The 20919-nt window shown below is 38.5% G+C and overlaps 1 protein-coding gene across 1 annotated transcript in view; it reads left to right on the top strand.

Moving 5' to 3' along the window:
- LRP2 (LDL receptor related protein 2) overlaps positions 1 to 20919 on the top strand; it is a 128028-nt gene that overhangs the window by 105356 nt on the left and 1753 nt on the right. The window contains exons 64-77 of the mRNA XM_074145954.1: positions 1658 to 1789; positions 4039 to 4170; positions 6258 to 6401; positions 7187 to 7352; positions 9041 to 9169; positions 9958 to 10178; positions 10606 to 10785; positions 11518 to 11637; positions 13952 to 14042; positions 14615 to 14682; positions 14842 to 14962; positions 17024 to 17153; positions 19725 to 19844; positions 19934 to 20041. Of these exons, the coding sequence (XP_074002055.1) occupies positions 1658 to 1789; positions 4039 to 4170; positions 6258 to 6401; positions 7187 to 7352; positions 9041 to 9169; positions 9958 to 10178; positions 10606 to 10785; positions 11518 to 11637; positions 13952 to 14042; positions 14615 to 14682; positions 14842 to 14962; positions 17024 to 17153; positions 19725 to 19844; positions 19934 to 20041 (1862 nt within the window). The remainder of the gene's footprint in view (positions 1 to 1657; positions 1790 to 4038; positions 4171 to 6257; positions 6402 to 7186; positions 7353 to 9040; positions 9170 to 9957; positions 10179 to 10605; positions 10786 to 11517; positions 11638 to 13951; positions 14043 to 14614; positions 14683 to 14841; positions 14963 to 17023; positions 17154 to 19724; positions 19845 to 19933; positions 20042 to 20919) is intronic.

Below are 20919 nucleotides of genomic sequence, written 5' to 3'. Positions count from 1 at the left end.
AGGCAAGAACATCTGGATATTTCAATCACAATAGTGATAAAACAACCTACAGAATTATGCCTGGGCAGGCTCTGGTGTAGGTTGCTCTAGTCCTGTTAAAAACAAAAGTATATTGAGATGCTTTTATTTTCCTGTTTACAGACATGAGACCACAGAATTCTATAAGGACAACCAGTCCTCAGGCTGACGGCCCTCTCAGATCCTCAGCACAACTTTTATTGACTGTGCATTATAAATTACTAATATCTATTTAGATGCAAAAGCTTTGGCTTGAACTTTGAGGCAAGAGAGAGTATTTTCATGGAATCTGGAAAAATAAATTCCTAGCTCGTTATATCAATGTATAGACAGCTGCAGAGTGATAATATGAGCATGTTCTTGCAATTCCAGTTTGTCAGGCTTTGATGGCTTCAAGTGAAAGTGTGCCAAATGATGCACCGACTGGTGATTTACAATCCAGCATGCTTGCAAAACACAAATAATGCAGAGCCTGTAGTGCAGTCCATTTTGAAGCAGCTGCTTTCTCTGTTCCACATATCATCCCAATGGTCTTTAGGCAATATAACCTAATGCAATGACTTGATGAAAATATAGAAGTATAAAAAGGATACGAAACAGTGCAAACCAGACACCTTCTGGCAGTCAGTCTTCTACTGTTTAGAAATAGATGTGAATGCAGATCAGATGGTAACATTTGTAGCCTTCCCAACATCAAATATCTGTGTAATAAAGAAAATAAAATATTTGTGTGCATGTGCACAATGAATTTATCCTTCTACATGTATATGAAATTAAGCTGTTTAAACTTAATTTAGTGAGCACTGGGATGGCTGTATATGTAGAAAAGAGATAATCAGCTTAACGTAATGTCTTTGCCATATATCTGTATCTTTTTCTCATGTTCTGACAATAAACAGATATTATTTATCTTTTTTACTTATATAACAGATCTGAGTTTGAAAATACTTTGTGTATGTGTAGAATATGTCAAAATCAATAGAATTCTATATGTACTTTGAGAAGAGTGTAATTTTCTTTATCTGTTACAGAGCATCTCTTATCCCTGACTTGCCTTTTCCATTATAGGCATGTTTTAAAGGGCAGCACATTTTGTGCAATGCCCTGTATTGACTTCAGTAGGCTTTAGATTAAGTACAGCATGAGCAAGCTTCTCTCTAGATCTTCTCTCTAATTTCCAGATATAAAGAATGTAGGGCCTGTGTTATGTATAATTGTAATTGAGAACACTTTTTGTTTAGCTGACAAGAAAGGGCTGGGTAAAAAAGAGGTAGGTTGGCAAAGGTAGGAGTTAGAGTCAAGTCTCTTAAATAGTTTCTGCAGTTACTGCAATGGGGTAATGTAGAATGCCATTTCTCTTAAGGAAGGTGAGCTAGGATGGTTATGGCCCTTATCCTGACCCTGTTCACTTACTTCTAGAGGTTAAACTTAGTTTACCACCTTCTAGTAAATTGTGACTTAGAGAATAGACATTCACATTAATTGAGTTTCAGTTAGGAAAAAAAGGAAAAACCCCTAACATTGTCTGCTTGAAAACCATTTTCAATTACAGTAATGATCAAAATTATGACATCCCCTCCCCCTTATAACTTTTTTTTGGTTATAATTGTATAATTTTTTTTTTTTTTTTCCCCCCCAGATCCTGGAACAGAGCGAACTTGTGCAGAAAATATCTGTGAACATAACTGTACCAACCTGAATGAAGGAGGCTTTATCTGTTCCTGTAGGCCAGGGTACAAGGCCAGTGAAACTAACCGAAACTCCTGTGATGGTATTTTGAATCTTCTAAACATCATCTCACTGTTAAGTGTTCAGTGACCTGTCACTCCATCATTCAATGTGACTAGCCATTTTTGCATTCTAACAGGATTTTTATACAGTTAGCAGATGCTTCCTAAAAAGTTTTGCTGCAGAATCATGTTTTCTAACGTGCAGACCTCATTCAGTAAAGATCTGGCTCCACAGTTCAGACTTGTTATAAGCTTTTGGTGGCTGTAGTTATATGTTTTTGCTTTACTGTATGTAGGTTTTATCATATCTTTACAATCTTAGGGACAGAAGTTTGCTGGTTTTTTTTTTCCCTTATTGAAAGAAAACTTACTGAAGGTTATACTCTCCTTCTATTCTGCTCCACAAGAGCAAAGGTCTATTGTGCCATACTTTTTCCCTGATTATATGCAGATAAAATATGGTGAGGAGTCTACACAAAGGCCATTCTTTGTGCTCATGCAACGTAGTGCCTTCACAGTTACTATTTCAGTATGATTTGATGAGAATACTTCTGTTTTGTTGCTCCCAACTTTTGTGTACCATTTGTGTAGTTTTATTAAACGTGATCCAAGGCTACCTCTTCCTTTCCTTCCTGCTGATATTGTTCCCGAGGACTGGGTACCTTTGCTTCAGCATTTCAAGAAGGCTTTGTTCTTGCGTTTCATTGTAGTCAAGCCTCATCTTTTTTCTTTCCTTGGTGATTAAACACAAAAATGCCTGACCAAAAATGTCTTGTGAAAAGCAATCTGATAAGCAGGAGCATGCAGTTATTAGCAATCTGTTGTTAAGACAAGTTAAACAGTAGATGGGTGATAAGGGGTTCTGTTAGATAACAGATGCTGATGTTAAAGATCACTTTTTATCTCACTGACCTTTTAGAGTATGTGGGGAAGGGATAAACCTGCCACCTCACGCAGTAAAGGTGACCAGAATCAGAATCAGAATCAGAATCGTAGTGGTTGGAAGGGACCTCAGAGATCATCGAGTCCAACCAACAGTAAAAAAAAAAAAAAGAAAAAAAAAAAAAACCAAAACAAAACACCACAAACAAAACCACCACCCACCACCTGAACACACAACACAACAACCAAACCAAAAACCATCACCCACCCACACAGCACCCCACCACAAACCAGTAATCTTGGACACTAGAGCATGCCCTGAAGAACCATGTCTACACGTTTCTTAAATACCTCCAGGGATGGTGACTCCACCACCTCCCTGGGCAGCCCATTCCAATGCCTGATAACCCTTTCAGTAAAGAAATGTTTCCTAATATCCAACCTGAACTTCCCCTGGCGCAACTTGAAGCCATTACCCCTTGTCCTATCATCTGTGTCTTGGGAGAAGAGACCGACCCCCGTCTCTCTACAGCCTCCTTTCAGGTATTTGTACAGAACAATAAGGTCTCCCCTCAGTCTCCTCTTCCCCAGACTGAACAACCCCAGCTCCCTCAGCCTCTCCTCATAAGACTTGTGCTCCAGACCCCTCACCAGCTTCGTTGCCCTTCTCTGGACCCGCTCCAGCACCTCAATGTCCCTCTTGTGGTAGGGGGCCCAAAACTGGACACAGTACTCGAGGTGGGGTCTCACCAGTGCCGAGTACAGGGGGACGATCACCTCTCGGTCCCTACTTGCCACACTGTTCTTGATACAGGCCAGGATGCTGTTGGCCTTCTTAGCCACCTGGGCACACTGCCGGCTCATGTTCAGCCGACAGTCGACCAACACCCCCAGGTCCTTTTCTGCCAGGCAGCTCTCCAGCCACTCTGCCCCCAGCCTATAGCGCTGCCTGGGGTTGTTGTGACCGAAGTGCAGGACCTGGCACTTGGCCTTGTTAAACCTCATCCCGTTGGTCTCGGCCCATCGATCCAGCCTGTCGAGATCTCTCTGCAGAGCCTCTCTACCCTCCAGCAGATCAACACTGCCACCCAGCTTGGTGTCGTCTGCAAACTTACTGAGGGTGCACTCGATCCCCTCGTCCAGATCATTGATAAAGATGTTGAAGAGAATTGGCCCCAGTACCGAGCCCTGCGGGACACCACTCGTGACTGGACGCCAGCTGGATTTAACTCCATTCACCACCACTCTCTGGGTCCGGCCCTCCAGCCAGTTTTTAACCCAGCAGAGGGTATTCCCATCCAAGCCATGGGCAGCCAGTTTCTCCAGGAGGATACTGTGGGTTATGGTTTCACCAGCATGTGAAAGAAAGAGATTAAGCTCTAGGTATCTTTTCTCTACTTATGTCTAGATATCAATGAGTGTGAGATCTTTGGAACATGCACCCAAGACTGCAAGAATTCCAAAGGAAGCTATGAATGTTTCTGTGCAGATGGCTTCAGGTCTGTGGGTGATCAACAAGGGAAACAGTGCGCAGCTAATGGTATGTTAACCGGCAGCAAGATTGATTGCTACCTGTAAAGAGCAAGTGGAGTGTAGCAACTTAATGAATATGATCCTCTCTTTTTTAGGAAGAGCATAATGAAACCAAACTTTATTCTGTAACATAATATTATCTGTGTATTCCACCCATTCCATAATCAGGAATAGAAGTGCTCATCTCTGCTCCCACTTGTAAACATTAAAAATGATATCTTGATTTGGATGCCTGCCTTCCTTTCTTCTGAAATTTTCTGCAAACAAAAACCTGCTTATCCTGTGATTGTGATCAGAAGGAAATTTATGTTGCCTATTCCTGAAGTTTAGGTTTTCACAACAAAATAATATATCAGAAGAAAGTTGCATTAAATGGGTACAAATCAAAGGCAGTTTGATGACAGATTGCCATTCAATGTTAATGGACTGATGCACACAAACAGGAGGACTTTGGCCAATGTTTAAAATCAATCATTAGCTTTTTATCATACCTCAGTGCAACAACTACAGTGTGTGACAGTCATTGAATAGGTAGAGAAGTTGATTCAGAAAATAATAGTGATAGAATAGTAATAGTAAAGAGCTGATGAAAACAGAAAAAAGTCACAATGCAGCAGTATTATATAAAAGACAGAAACGATATTGTATTTAGAAAAGTACTTACACTTTAACAGATTTAAGAGATATGTGATAGAAATGTGGTGTGCCTAGTCAAAGAGTAAAATCTTCAGAACAGATTGCTGGTGACTAAAGTGTACGCTGCTGGAGGTTTTGAAATCTGAAAATTATTTGTAAATGATACAAGAAAACCAGGTCTCCAGGTTTTCAGTCCGGGGGCCTAATTCACCAAATATTTACTGTTGAGCATGAGACTGAAAATACGTAAGGGCATTTGCACCTGATATGTGCCTGTGCCAGAAATCTAGTTCTTTGAAACTCTTCTTCATAGGCTTTTTTCAGGGCACATCTAGACATCGGAAGTTTTCGAGGCTAACTGATAGAAGATAATATGATTGTAGCTGATAACATAATGAACTTTGTTGTGTGTAAAGTTCTCTATTTGTCCAGAACTCTACCACTCTTTGTAGTACAAGCTCACAGGACTCATAAACAATGGCTTCCTTTGCCTGTGTCTGCTGCAGGCCTGATTAGTAGGCATTTTCAGAACACACATAAAGTATTAGGTCCCCTTTTTCCTGTAATAGCATATATATTAGAAAGTCTGTCAATTTCTACACTGAATTGTATGTTCATTAGAGAATACAGTCACTTATTCACCCATAGTTGGACATGACTTAGAGGGTTCAGATGAACACTTCATAGGAAATTGAGCATTATTAGTTGGAAAAGGCAGTGGTAAATGAGATTTTCCTTTCCCAGGTGAATGCCTTGTCCTTTCCCATTGGCTCTGTGAAGATGTGATTAATGTAGGAGAACTTTTTCTCTGGAAGAAGGCCTAGGATTTAAGCCTCCCAACTGAACTTTGTCCTTAGCAAAACGAATGAACAATTAAATTTTCTCACCATCAAAATCAGCCAGGTGGGACTGATAGTCAAGTCATTAGAGTATTGAGGCTAACCCCAAATTAACCTCTAGGTAGGTGAACATTCATCTGAATATGGAGACATTAGGATTTAAAGGCTTTCAGGTAGAAGAACTCAGAGAGATTGTGGCTGAAGGTACCAGCAATGTAGTCATACTTTCCAGATTGTTTCCCATACTTTGAGGCGGGGAGCTGAACTGCATAGTGTATAGTGGCATTCTATTTTTGAGATGTGAGGTGGTGATATGCCAACACTGTAATGTTTAAGAATTTTTAAGGAATTATCCCTTAACAATTACTACTGCACAAAATTTATGGTGAAAAGTATAATACTGTCCTCAGCAGTAAGCATTTCCAGAGTTTTTAATGAATTTTGCAAAGCCAAGAAATTTGATTAGCTCAGAAACTTTAGAAGTGGTTCTGTGTTCCATCTGCTTCTTATTCAGACAGAACTTGTGAAAACCCCAGTTTAGTTTTAACTAGAAGTGACTTTCATCTGTTTCTTCTAAAATGAGAAATACATTAAAATAAAATTCATTATAACTTCCCAGGTAATCCTCCATTGTTACTGCTGCCGGATAATGTGCGGATTCGAAGATACAATATCTCATCAGAACAGTACTCTGACTATATTGATAACCAGGAGCGCATCCAAGCTCTGGATTATGATTGGGACCCTGAAGGAATAGGCCTGAGTGAGTATGTGTAGAACATTAATACTCAACTGTGCAACGGTTGGTTTAAAAAGATGCATTGCTGCATCATAGGTATTTAATTTATACTGGGAACCAAAATCAAAATAGATTAACTGGCCACATCTTGACTGAATGCAACCCCTCCCTTTTACTCATTCTTCAGCGTCAGTGTGGCTCCTTTTAATGCTTTAATTTAGTTTAGCTAGGTTTTGTTCTGTTTTTCCTTTTGTTTTGGTGTGAATTCAGCTATGGAATTGCAGCTCTTTGGGATTATGCAGTAGTAGAGGATTGCTATAAATAAACCCCTTCCTCATCTGCCTCTACCAGTCCCCAAACCTGGTGCAAGTCTTGCAAGAACTAATCCTAATACTAAGAAGGATTGGCCAACAGATCCTTCTATTAGCTGATATCTTTGTCTATCGGCTTCCCTGCTTCTGCCTTTTTCACAGGGTCATACTTGCTCCTTAGGGTCACGAGAATCTAAATTACTCTCAAAATCGTGTGCAAAGGCTTCAAAGCTGAGACCATCTATTATTGAAAAATGTGATACGTGTTTCTTGATAATCTAGATCAAGATGATTTTAGATGTACGTCTTACCTATGATGAATGGCTTAAAAATTTACACACTAACACAGTGTAATTCAGTTGAACAGACAACTAACTCTGTGTTATTCATAAATAAATGGATCTGGTATCTTCACATAAAAGCCTCAGAAAGATTCTAATTTTCCAAAAATACGGAATAACTAGACATTAAAAATTAACTTTGTCATCTTCTTTGAAGGTATTGTGTACTTCAGCATTCTGGGCCAGGGTTCTGAGTTTGGAGCCATCAAACGTGCTTATCTGCCCACATTTGACAGCAGTAGGAACAATCCTACAAAGGAAGTTGACTTGAATCTCAAATACATAGTTAATCCTGACGGATTAGCTGTTGACTGGGTTGGAAGGTAAGTGCACTGAAAAACTAGAAAAATGCTGTATGTTGAATGTATCAAGGGTCTGATCGGGCAATGCAAAATCCACTCTTTTTTTCCTTATGAACTGTCTCTGAAGATATCTAGTCTCAAGGTAGTTAAGAAGAATATAGTAAGCTCTGTTTGCCCAGACAGCAGGTTAATAGGTCAAATGCGTGTTGCTGACTGCATCACGTATCCTCTGAGGAAACTTGCATTACTCCACAAGTGGCAGGTCAGTTGTGCATCAGTAAAGTGATAAAACACTGGATTGCTGCTAGGTAGAACTTTTAACTCTGAATTGTGTTTGTAGCAATGGAGATTTTTTTCTAATGATTCAAAACTCTATTGTATGAGTAGGAAGAGACTGGGAAAAGGCTTATTCCAGTTTGGGGCCTGATATGTAGCTTTCATTACCTAGACTCTTTGTGTTGGGTGATGGATGCTGTGTTAGGTGTTGTGTCCTATGAAATAGTTATGGAGTTGCTCATGCAGTATGCTGCCCTGATTTCTAGAGCAGGGTAAAGCCAAGCTGGCTGGCTGAAGTGATTCACTTGCCTGAAAAATTGTGCCAGTCATGATGAAAAAGAAGTGGAAAATTTTATCTTTCCTTCCAGCTGTATTTAAAAACGAGATAGATGTATTAAGGTCTGGACTAGTGTTCAGCCTTAAGGTTATTTTGCTGTTTGCTTTGTGAACTGCAGGCCACCCGGAAAACCAAATGTCTTTGAGGGCAGAAGGGGGTATCTGAATTTCTATTGACAAATCTATATGGTCATGAGAGCAAGGACAAAGGATATCACCAGCATCCTGGTGAGGCTAGGATCTTCAGTACTTCAAACATTGTTCTGAAATCAATGTAACACTATCTTGAAATGTGTTAAGAAACTCAATATTTAAGCGTCTACACATTATATAAAAGTGATACACGTGATTTGAGACACTTAGTCCTTCTTCCCATCTGCAAAATAGGAATTACAGTATTTTCTTACATTCCCAAGCCAATTGTGAGATCATTTCTTCCATCAGAAGGCACTGTGTGATTAGTGAATGCATAATAATGAGTATGTTTATTATCTAAGATGAAAAAAAAAAATAAAGCCATGATGATAAAGGTAAACAAAATTCAAGGAAGAGCAGACTGAGTGCCCTGTTTGTAAGGACTAAAAGTGTCTGCGTCTGATACGGTAACAATTTATTCATTAACGTCTGTGTCAGAAGACAAAAGTCTAGAGAGAACCTGTGGACTAATAAGCTGGATACCTTCAGAGTTGCTGTATAAATTACATGGTAGATAAATTTTTATTTGTAATGAACCTCATCGTCTCCTGGAAAACTGAATCTTTAAAGACGCTTTTTAGCTACCTCTGGCACTTAAAAGTAACAATTAAAGTTCTCAGTAGCCCTTTGATGAAGATTATCTGACAGGGAACAGAGGCAGTTGCAGAAACTTGGTCAGAGGGGAAAACTAGTGAGTCAATGGATCAAGTTTGCTAAACTCACCTATATTTAGGGTCTGTATGTTTCAGACTGAAAAAGTTCAGATGTAATCAGATGTAATCAAATATAATAATTTTGTTCGGCTTGACATAGCTTTTCTTAACAAGATTTTTCTTTTTTTAATTCCTTTCCCAAGTATAAATTATTTACTTATGAAATGTTTTGTGTTTTATGTAATTCAGACATCTTTACTGGACTGATGCGGGGACTAATCGCATAGAGGTGGCAAAATTAGATGGGCGGTACAGAAAATGGCTTATCTTTTCTTTACTGGATCAACCAGCAGCTATTGCTGTCAATCCAAAACGTGGGTAAGTACTACAGGACTTTCCAGAATTATTTTCAATGCTATTCAATACCATAAAAACCCCCTGCAATGGTAAACTTTACAGGAAAGAATAAGGGAATAAGTTTTGGAGTTTTCCTTTACTAATATTAGGAAATTTGTGTACATGGGAAAGTATTTTAGGATGAGATTTCATATGAGTGCTTGTGTTGGTGACAACACCAGGTAGGTCAAATTAAAACTCCTTTCTACAGTATTGTGTGCCCACTGAATTTCTCTGTTACGACTGAAATAGGGAAGTTGATGAGAATTTCTCTTTACCAGCTCCAATAATACAGACATAGCCTCCTTCACAGTGGAAAGCAGTGTAAATGCACTGGTACATTCAACAGCTGTGCTTGCTACATCTTGTATTGTATGATGGATCACCAGATATCACGATATGCGCTTCTCGCAGCTGGAGTGAAGCAGCACAGCTGCCTGAAGTCACCTGGGCTTTCCAGCTTTATCCTGACTGGTGGATGTTCAGCGTTCACAGTCATATTTCTTTCACTGAGAATGAGGAACTGTCATTAAAACCACTCTGTCTCCAAATTAGGACACAAGATGCAAACATTCTCTTTTCAGTATTTATCTTCTGTATTTGAAATAAGCTTTTTCAGTGAACTCTCTGTGACTTTCCTGATCACATGGGCAAAACGTGGGTTGCTGAACAGCTTTATGTTCCACAACTGACCTTTTCCATGAAACTCCAAAGGATAATCACGGTGACCAAATTCTGCACTATATTAAATTCTGGTTCTGTCCTTTCAGGCTCATGTATTGGACTGACTGGGGGAGGCAGCCAAAGATTGAATGTGCCTGGATGGATGGACAACAAAGACAAACTCTGGTCTCTGAAGACCTTGGCTGGCCAACAGGTCTTTCTATTGACTATTTGAACAATGATAGGATCTATTGGAGTGATTCTAAAGAAAATATTATTGAATCCATGAGACCTGATGGGACAGACAGAACTGTAGTATTACATGGAGGTAAGAACTTATTATGCAATTAATATAGTAGTAACCAAGACATATGCTAACAAGCACTTGGGCTTCACAAGTGGGGCTAGAATCGGGAGCTTTTCAAAGAGTAAGTCTTGGTAGTGTTTTCTCCTCTTTATACAGGGATAAATGTTCATAGCTTATGATGCCCGGTAACTAGATTCCCTGAGGGTAATTTACATGACCAAAATAGGGGACAAGGTGGAAAATTGGATTCTTCCCTTTTTGTGTATATTATTAAGCAGTCTGCAGGCACAGTGGCATGAAGTGATCAGGCACATGAGGATGTACATGTATATATATATCTGTAAATGTCTTAAAAGGATTAGATGATATATTTAAGCTGAAGAACAGCAGTTTTATTGCTTCTGCTAGAGATTTGCTTGCTGACAGGATTTTGTTTGGTTCCTTTGAGAAGTAGGCAGTCCATACAGCCTTGATGTCTTTGAAGGCCATTTATATTGGATAGCTAAAGAACGAGGAGAAGTCTGGAAGAAAGATAAATTTGGAAGTGGAGAAAAGGTGAAAGTGCTGACCGTAAATCCGTGGCTTACTCAAGTGCGCATCTATCACCAGCACAGATACAATCAGTCAGGTAGGTAATCAGCAACTGGGGAGCCACTCCTTGCTATGAGATCAAAGTTGGTATTGATGTCTTCAAAGAACTTAGTAATATCCTGATAATGCGTCTATCAGTATGTGATAGTATTCACTTCTGAAAACCTAAAAACGGGACAGAGGCTGACAAGTGTTTTCTGCACACCCTCGGTGAAATCAACAGTGGAATAACACACACTGCTCTTTAGAGTCTCTTAGTTCTAAGTTATGACTCTGTCCTTGCTCTTCTTTCCCTCCATCATGGAGCTGTTATAGAGGTGGCAGTCACAATATGAATTTATCCTGGTAACTTAGAAAGTGCTGGCCATTTAATACCGCCTCCAAGGGGCATATTTCAGCTATGACATGTCCACAGTAATCATAGGGGAGGGTGTCCAGAGAAACATCCACCATACCTCTCTTTAAAGGTGTTTTAGCTTTCAGAATCAGAAAGCTCCATGTTGCTTGGAGATGTTTGGTTTCTTCTTGGTGCTACACTGGCTCCCAACAGCCATAAGCTCTCCCTTAAGAATGTAAGAAAAGCCAGAGAGAAGGTTTTGATATAAATGTGGTTATTTGGGCATCAGTTGTTTTAAAATAATAGATCTAGAGTTGTTTACGTTTTTGGTGTGTGATAAAGATGAGCTACACTACTGACTAGGGAATTGCCCTATCTTACCTCAGGAGTATGCTACACTAGTTCTTCAACTGTCTTTATTACTTTTTTCAGTGCCTAATCCTTGTAAAGATGTCTGCAGCCACCTCTGCTTGCTGAGACCGGGAGGGTACACCTGTACTTGTCCTCAAGGGACTCGATTCATAGAAGGCAGCAGCACAGAGTGTGATGCAGGTAGAATAATTTGTCAAACTGGAGATGAAAGAAAAGGAAGTTTTTCTTTAGGAATGTAAATGCATTACTGAATTAGAAATATGGAGGGATGAGCTAGCTGATATAATAGATATCAGCTATATAGAAAGATATATATCAGATATAGAAAAGTCAGGATGCCTGGCTTTTATTCTCAGCCATCACTGATTTGTGGTCACCTTGTGCATTTCCTTTAATCTCTTTGCATGTCATTTGTAAAATGGATACAGATATTTCACTCCAACCAGCCCAGACTCAGCTGCAAAATTGGTCACAGTTTCTGATTTTTGTTTTGAAATTCCAAAATATTTAATTTTCATTTTTTCAAATGCACTGATTTCAGAACTAGAGAATTTCTGACACATTATGGCTTACAATTATGTTTACAATTCTGTACAAGGTGTTGTTTGATCAGTATAATAGAATACAATAGCAACTTGAAAAAAAGCTTACAGAACTCAGAGTGTGAGCAAAGGTAATTTCTAGATAATTATCATGCACTGGGAAGCCTTTTAAGCACTAGAATTTAGTGCTTGGTTGTTGCATTGCAGCAGAGCCCCCACAGTGCTTCCAGGAGCACTAATAAAATAGAATTGCTCAGCCTTTCCTGAGAAGAAAGAACATACCACTGCAGGATTTCTATCTCTCTGGCTGAGAGTCTGCATTCTTAGCTTACAGTGATGTGGGTGGTAGCCAGATGTCCTTGTACTTGTCCTTGCAACATATTTCTGATAAATTATGCTTTATAACATTATGTCTGGCATCTTTTTTATGGTTAATCTCCTCTGAATTCTCTTCATTTTGCATTAAATGAGAAAATGTCAGAATTTTTTTACACTGCCTTACCTCTAAATTACATTTTCTTAGTAATTGTTAATGCTCTTTCCTCTTGCCCCATGGTGTGAGCTGCAAAAGGAGGAGCTAGTAATATGATGTAACAATGAATGGAAGTGTGCAATACATGTTTCAGTTAGGCATCGATAACGCTGTTGATTGCATTTGATATTTGCTGTGTATTGCTCTGAGGATACTGCATTTGTAATTCTTTGCTGAAACTGATTCACATAAAACATCTAGGAATTAAGAAAACTGTGCTTGACCTTATTTTCAGGAAGAGGATGAGACAGTAAATAGGATATACAGTACTGTCTCCATTTTTGAACTTCAGTTTTTATCTTGACTTAAGCAATTTTTTTAGCCAGTGAACTGTGACTTCCATAATTGATGTACTGACCAAACATAGCTTTTTTATATACTTTTGGGTTATTTGGTCCTTTCCCCATATTGCATCTACTGAGAAACACAGCCTGTAAGACTTCTGCATTTCTCCTTTTTCTATCCCATTTGCTGCAAGGAACATTGCAGCAATAGACTTCCTCTACTTCTTGCTGTTAAAAATTTTATGACAAAAGTATTATGATCTAGCTTATCAGTATAAGACAGACTGTCTTATCCTTAATTTATAGCCTATAATGATGTCTAAGATCCAGAGCTTTTCCTATGTGAACTATACTATTCTTAGAGCATATCCTGAGCTCTTACTGAAGCCTAATACAACTTAAAGAAATTTCACTTTTTTTTTTTTTCATTTGAGTCACCGTTAGAGTAATGTCAGGATCTTTGTAGCTCTGTGTTTGTGCCAGCTCAGGCAGCACTGCCACTTGGGCCCCTCAGGGCTTCTGGAGTGCAGCTGAGACGCTGGCATGATGAAGAACAGGCTTCTGCACTACCTGGTGCCAAGCCATCAGTCAGTGCTCTGTACTGACAGAAAACTCTGAGGACTTTGGGTTTCTCTCTCGTTCTCACTGTCAGGATGTATGAGAGTTTGGAGGGCTCTCCTGTATGTGCATTTCCATTCACTGTTGCTCTTCATCAGTGAATGCATCACAGTTTGGCCCTCTCTGTGCCACTTCCAGCCAGTTGGATGGAAGAGTCTGGGCAAAGGAGAAAAAGTATTGCTGCTTTCTGAATGGAGAGGTTTGAAGGGTGGTGGTGGGCTGCATTGCATGGGCAAAAGAAAGCCATGGGACATGCAGCTTTTCAATTGTCTATGCCTACTTTTACTGAATAAGTCATTACTTTCTGAGAACAGGTTTTACTTCAATTAAAATAAGCTAATTTGTCAGAAAAATAAATATAAGAGCAACAAATACATGCTATTAAAAGCAAAGTTTCTGAAAAGTAACCTGTGAGTTTGCATGTGCAAGTTCTGTAGAGATAAATAAAATGCTCTATGGTAGTAGTTCTTCTGTTGAAGATGTCTTGATAACACATGTGTGGCTTTGGAATTTTGCAGCTATTGAATCCCCTCCCACAATGCCACCAGCGTGCAGGTGCATGTATGGAGGAACATGCTATATAGATGAAAGTGGTCTTCCAAAATGCAAGTAAGTCAGTATGTTGTTAGGGTAGTCCTGGGTCATATTGTACTGATTTAGTCTCACAAAATAATTAAACTCTTTGAAATGTGTTGGAAATGCTTGAGAAGATGTCATATATCTGCAGTAGCATGTTTGTAATAATCGCGGTAAAACACATATCTGCATAAAAATATCAGCAATAAGCAATGTAAATGCATCACTTTGGGGAAAAAAAAAAAACCTCAACAAAAACCCCCCAAAAGGCAAACCTCTGAATATTCTAGTCCAAGGCTATACCAAAAAAATGTAACAATGAAGTAATGCTCAGCAAATGTAGCTTGGAACAGCCAGTAGGTGCCACCGATGCTCCACTGAAACAAAATCTTTCAGTGACTAGTTTTCTGACTCAGCACTTTTTACTTCCACTTTTAATTCTATGAAGATAGCAGACATATTATATTTAAAGTCAGTGAAATATATAATTACTGAACATGGAGTTAAAATTGATGGCATGTAGATAAACATTACAGAATATAATAATAAAGCTGAGAGCCTAGACTTGATAAAAGCCATTCAGTCAGCTGTCCTTACATTTACAGGTGTTCTTATGGCTACACTGGGAATTATTGTGAAATAGGATTGTCAAAGGGAGTGCCTCCTGGAACAAGTAAGCTTCAAGTATATATTACACTTGATATTTTGAGCTAAAGAATGTATAATACCACACTACGGTACCTGTTCAGGGTCAAGCTTATAATTCTCTAGGCTCTTTTTCACACTGAACTGTGCTTGCTTGAATGTTTGCTTTTTCTTCTGTCTTTGATAGCAGCAGTAGCAGTGTTGCTGACAGTCGTACTAATCATCATAATTGGAGTGTTAGCGGTTGGAGGCTTTTTTAACTACAGACGAACAGGCTCCCTTTTACCAGCACTTCCCAAACTACCAAGGTATGTTTTGAAGGCTTTCATAGCTGTAATGTCTGTGCACTGAAAACGTATGTTTTTTCCTAAATATTTCTGAAAAGTCCAGTTTGTTTGCCATGTCCCCATTCTGTTGGAACATGGGAAGTGCAGTGTTGTAGCAATTCCAGTGGATTTTTGATTCCAAGCAATATAGCTGATCATTACTTTGTAACAAAAGACTATCGTTAAACTCTTCTCCATTCTAAATTAGCTTTTAAATAATGAGCAATATAGAAAACTATTTACTAGATCTGCAACTGGATATTCAGTTCAAAAAGATACAAAAGACCAGAGTTACATAAGTTTTACTTTTTTTTGTAAAACTTAGCCAGAAGATGATTCTGGCAAAGACATCTTTTTAACATTGAAAGGCGCAGCTCGTCTGCAACGCTATAGTTATCTGTTTAAAAATAATATGGGCTATATGTAGGGGGACGTCTATCTGCTTCCAGTGCCTGAGAAATCTGGTCTTTTTGTAGGTTCCTGCTCTCCTGACAGTCATACTGTCCAGTGAAAACCAGCTTTGTTGAAATATCATTCAAAAATAATTTACATTTTAAATCAAAGGAAGATGAAGAAAAAATATTTGTAATGATTTAATTTTTTTTTGTCAGATATGATGCTTTGAAATTGTTTTAGCTTTAAGCGAGTTATGTGTTTTTAAAGGCATAAAGCTGCATCTTCGTAGTCTTTGCACCAGTTTCACAGTAGTAGCTCTTAAATCAGTGTAATTAAATCATTGTAATCAGCAATGTGGATGTAGCTATAACTGCTTCCTCACTGGAGGATTACACTGAACTAATTAAATTTATTTATGGCTTGACATAGTTACATTGGGGCAAAATTTTTGTCCAGATCAATCTTGCAGGACAAAGTTTGTAAGAGATCTCCAAGCTCCTCACTGGAACTCCCTGTTTGCTTTGTTGAATAGAAATTTTCTGCGTTGTCAGATAGTGAACAAGGAGAATTTTTAATACAATGACTTGAACTTTACTGTTCAACAATACTTCTTATATGAGTTATGATGCTGTGTGAAATTGAGATGTCAGGTTTTTGTCTGTGAGGCTTGATTAACTGTTTTAATTTCTGCCATGAATATGCTTTAGTGCTGCCATTGCTCAATCCCTCTTTAAACTGTTAACTCATACCTTTACTGCAGAGTTAACTCAAGCTATAGCTTAGCTGTTATCCTTAACATGGGACTTGTCCATGTACGGGAATCACAGCTAAGATTTAAGTGTTTTTAAACTGAACCAGCTGATGCCTGTGGGGCCAACTGGTAAAGTTGCACAATGCACCAGCTCCAGGCAAGAGTTTCAGCACTAGCTGGCTCCAATGAGGACACACAAATGCAAAGATTATTTCAATGCTTTTGTCACTTCTGTCTTCCTTCAAGTTAGGCAAATTTGACAAAATTAACTCAAAGCCAACTCTGCAGTGGATTTGTAGTTGCATGTTTTTGGGGAGTTGCGCGCTCAGAGTTGTGCATGGAGGTCATGTGTTTGGCTACTCACTACTATCTTTCACTGCTCCAATTATTTTGAGCCTAACAGTGTTCCTTCAGCCCACTTCCAATATTTCTCATGCAAATCTAATGTGCACTTGCAGTTACCGCAAATCTATACGCAGATTGAACATTTGCTTATATGAAAACAGTATCCTGTAGGTATCTTCATGATTTGTGTGCGTAAACATCTTTAGTATAGGTGTTGTTGGAATTATATCCACAAATTTGTATGCCATTTCAGCTGCATTTTTTCAAAAATCAGTTTCAATGAATAGCCAAAATGTAGGTAAATTTGGGGGAATTGTAATTCATTGAGTTAATTTGATATCTACGTGAGCACATATAAAGAGAGTTGAGATAATTCTGAGTGGGCTAACAGGTTAAAAAAAACTGTTGAATTCATGCAGGAATACTGCCCTTGTTTATAGCTGGCAAAAATTCCAAGTGATAATTATGCTTAGAAGAACAACTAGGAGAATCTGTTCTATAAAAGCTCTCTTTCTGTGTAATTTCTTCCTTTTTTTTTTTTTTTTGTGTAGTTTAAGCAGTCTTGTAAAATCTACTGAAAATGGCAATGGGGTAACTTTCCGATCTGGAGCAGATGTGAGTATGGACATAGGAGTCTCTGGCTTTGGAGGAGACTCTGCTATAGACAGAGCAATGCAAATGGTAAGGTTTATTTCTGAAATGATTTTTTTAAATTGTGTTCTTTTAATGTCATTTTTAGCTGAGAGTCTTTTATGTTAAAAAGATAGTGAGATGATAAATGTATTCTAGAAAAAGAAGTGAACGTTAATTGATAATTTCCTGAAACTGATTTTTGTAAATTGAAGGCAAGGACAAATGCAGGCTGTTCTTCAAAATAATGTGACTTTTCTCAAGATTCATGTGGTAGAAATTAAGCCAATTACCCCCTTTCCTATTTCAGCTTATTCATGGACTATATGGGGAATGAGTAGGCAAATGAAAATATTTTAATAAGGAATTTTTGAGGCCCTTTGTGTTCCATAGAACAGGTTAAAATGTGTGGTTTTCAAATTCAGACTCTGTGTTAGAAACTTCAGAGGTAAAACTCAGGTCTAACCACAGGATACAGTAACTTTGCACAACAAATTGCCAAAATAAGAAACTGTCCAATTTATAAGCTTAAACAAATAATGTTTAATAGTTTTGGGGGCATCATAAAGTGTAACTCTACTTAATCCATGCTTTGTTATGCACATCTGAGAAATAGCAGATCCTTGTTTTTCCTATAGTGTATAGTTTTTCCACGGAAAAAATATTCCCCCGTTTACCACAAGAAGTACAATGTACAAAAGATTTTTACTTATAGCAGACAGACCACAGGTATGTTTGAATAATAAGCACTTGCTGCAAAGGCTACACTAGAAAATCCCTAAACTTTTAAAGTTAAAGATCAATTACAGACTTAAGTGACAGTAAATTAATACGAAATGAAACTGCTAGTGAAGATAAGCTCATAATATATGTATATGACCTATTCTAGATGAAGAAACACCCTCTTTGTTAAAATTAGGCAGCTTGTGTAATGAAATAACCATATGAACATTTCAGTAAATACTGGGAAAATAGCTTTAGGCTTGAATATTACCTCAAATCTTTTTCATGTATGAAAAACTTCATGCTACTCTCCATTTTCTGGCCTAATATCGACATAGAATCATCAAATGGTTTGCGTCGGAAGGGACCTTAAAGATCACTTAGTTCCATCCCCCTGCCATGGGCAGGGACACCTCTCACTAGAGCAGGTTGCTCAAAGCACCATCCAGCCTGGCCTTGAACACCTCCACGGATGGGGCATCCACAACTTCCCTGGGCAACCTGTTCCAGTGCTTCACCACCCTCACAGTAAAGAATTTCTTCCTAATATCTAATCTAAATCTTCCCTCTTTCATTTTAAAACTGTTACCCCCCATTCTGTCACTACACTCCCTAATAAAGAGTCCCTCCCCATCTCTCCTGTAGGCTCCCTTTACATACTGAAGTCCAACTGATGCAGTTTTTACATTGCTAATAACAGGTCTGGATACAGGCTATTTCTACTTCAGTGGTGTTAATTCTCTCTATGTATTCAGAGTATAAACAAAAAATAGTATAGTTTACTGGGACAGAATTCAAAGGCTTTGGTTTATGGCAGCGAAGAACTGTGGGATGTGCTTCCTAAAATTTTAACATCACATATGCATGAATAAATGTTAGAGGGGTATTTTTCAGTGTGGCTGTTCTTACACAAGCTAGGCTAATTTGAGGGACCTGACAAGAATTCACTGTGTGGTAAGGAGCTATACTCTCATATCACAAAGCGTGGATCCTTATGGCATGAAGCTGTGGTTTGTAGGAAGTGAGGCAGGTTTAAAGAACTAGCTCATGTACTATTCCTGTGTTATTCCTCGCTGTTCCTGTGGTGGGGCTACAGCGGGGAGCAGGGCAAGTGAGACTGGGTGGGGTTTTGCTTTCATTACCCTGTTGATCCTTAGCTGGCTACCCCTGGGTGGCTATCCTTACCTGGCACTAAATATTTTCTTGAGAAATACTTAACTCAGCACCTTTGCCCAATTGCTGTGAGCACCGTAGCTGCAGCTCTGGGATTGGCAGTATGTCTGTGAAGTAGCTGCTATCCTCAGTGGCCTTCATGCATGGGCAAAGTATTGATTTATAATAAGAGATGTACTAAAAACTGTGAAACATTTTATTTCTGACATAACTCATGTTATAACTAAGGGGATGCACTTACTGCTTTGTCTCAAAAAGTATAGCGATCTCCCTGCTGGGACAAAATGAATGAATCCTATTCTTCTATATTTCAGATAGTACTTTTTAATTTGTATGTCAAATTGAAGTCTCTAAAATGAAATCTTTATTTTGGGATCATGCTTCCTTTGATATCTCTTCCCTGTTGAGGGTGTGATTTGTGAGAGTGATTTTTCCTCATCATAGAATACTTTGAGTCAATTATTGAAATGCGGGGTTTTTTTTGTCCAGCTAGGGAATGGAGTAATATTGGGACCATCAGAGGTCTGGGCCACTAAGTCAGGGAGTAAAATAATGGGTAATAAAGTAACGTTTTGATTTTAACAAATGCTAGATTTTGTCTAAGCCTATGTGAAAGTAAACATGCATTGTTCCCTGAGATTAAGAATTTTACTATAAATTAATTCCTAGGAATATGGATGTGTTTATTGCACTGCAGCTGTTGTTTTGGGTTTTGTTCCTTCATAGAATGAAAACTTTGCAGTGGAGTCAGGGAAACAGCCGATCACATTTGAAAATCCAATGTATGCAACCAGAGATGGTGGAGCCAGCACAGCCAGTGCAGTTACAGTTGTTCGGCCAACACAAGTAAGAGAAACTTAAGATTGACTTTCATCTTTCCTTTTCCTTTATGATCTTTTCTTCTTTGAAGAATGTCGATTTTCCTTCTTGTACAGGTAGCAGCAGCTGGTAGTGAGGAAAATGAAAATTTTGAAAATCCAGTGTATGCTTCTGTGATATCTGCTAGTCCGAAGGAACCCCCTCAGAGTACAGATGCACCTCAGGTAGGACATAGAAATGTTGTAAGGCTGCCTTGTTTGTTTTTTGCTCCAAATCAGGGAAATTGAATTGTTAGGGAAGCTGCAGTATAGTTTCAATTCTGTTTAAATAATGCCATGGAGTTGGCACATAATCTGCATCAAGTCCAACTACCTGGGCCATATTTACAAGACTTACAAGAGCTGGTCAGGAGCTAGAACTGGAACAGTTCCATAAGAGAAAAGTAGCACAAGCATTGAGTTGCCCAGGGCACTCAGTAAGGATCTATTTGGATCAACCCCCTTCTTCTGGCCCACCCAGTTATTTTGAAGTGGACAGACTGGAACAGAGAGTTTTCTTTCACTGTTTGTTCTTGTGCTTCATTTTGAGGGGAGATACTAGACTGAAATTTGTAATGTAACTGCTGTAAAATATCATTGCTCCCCAGCAGAAATGATTATAACTAAGGCTTTACTTCAGACTTTTAACAATTATAAACGCCTAACGGGTTATACTGTAAGGCAGGAGAACGTGGAGGTTTTTTCTCTTTTTTTTCCCCCCTATAAAATATGAAAAGAAACCCAAGAAAAATTACATTTTGTTTTAAAACAGTGAAACCCCAGGGTTTTTTGGTACAGCAAATTGAAATAAGACATTTAGTAAGTGTACTGTCCTAATTTTTTTTTTAAAATATATTTGTAATTTTATCCATAATTAAAAATGCTAGCTGGGATTTTTAAGACACTTGTTCTATGTGTTCTTAGAGGACATTTTAACAATCAAGATCAAAGTATTGCCTCATCTAGTTTATTCATGATTCATGGAAGATACTTTTTTTAAAAGTCTTAAAATCTGTCTGAATGAGCTGATGATGGCTTGTTTACAGGACTATTTTCACGCATTG

Source organism: Numenius arquata, chromosome 3 (assembly GCF_964106895.1).
Source record: "Numenius arquata chromosome 3, bNumArq3.hap1.1, whole genome shotgun sequence".
In the NCBI taxonomy this organism is placed as follows: Eukaryota; Metazoa; Chordata; class Aves; order Charadriiformes; family Scolopacidae; genus Numenius; species Numenius arquata.
The sequence above is the reverse complement of the archived record's forward strand: the minus strand, read 5'-3'. Positions and strand labels throughout refer to the sequence as shown.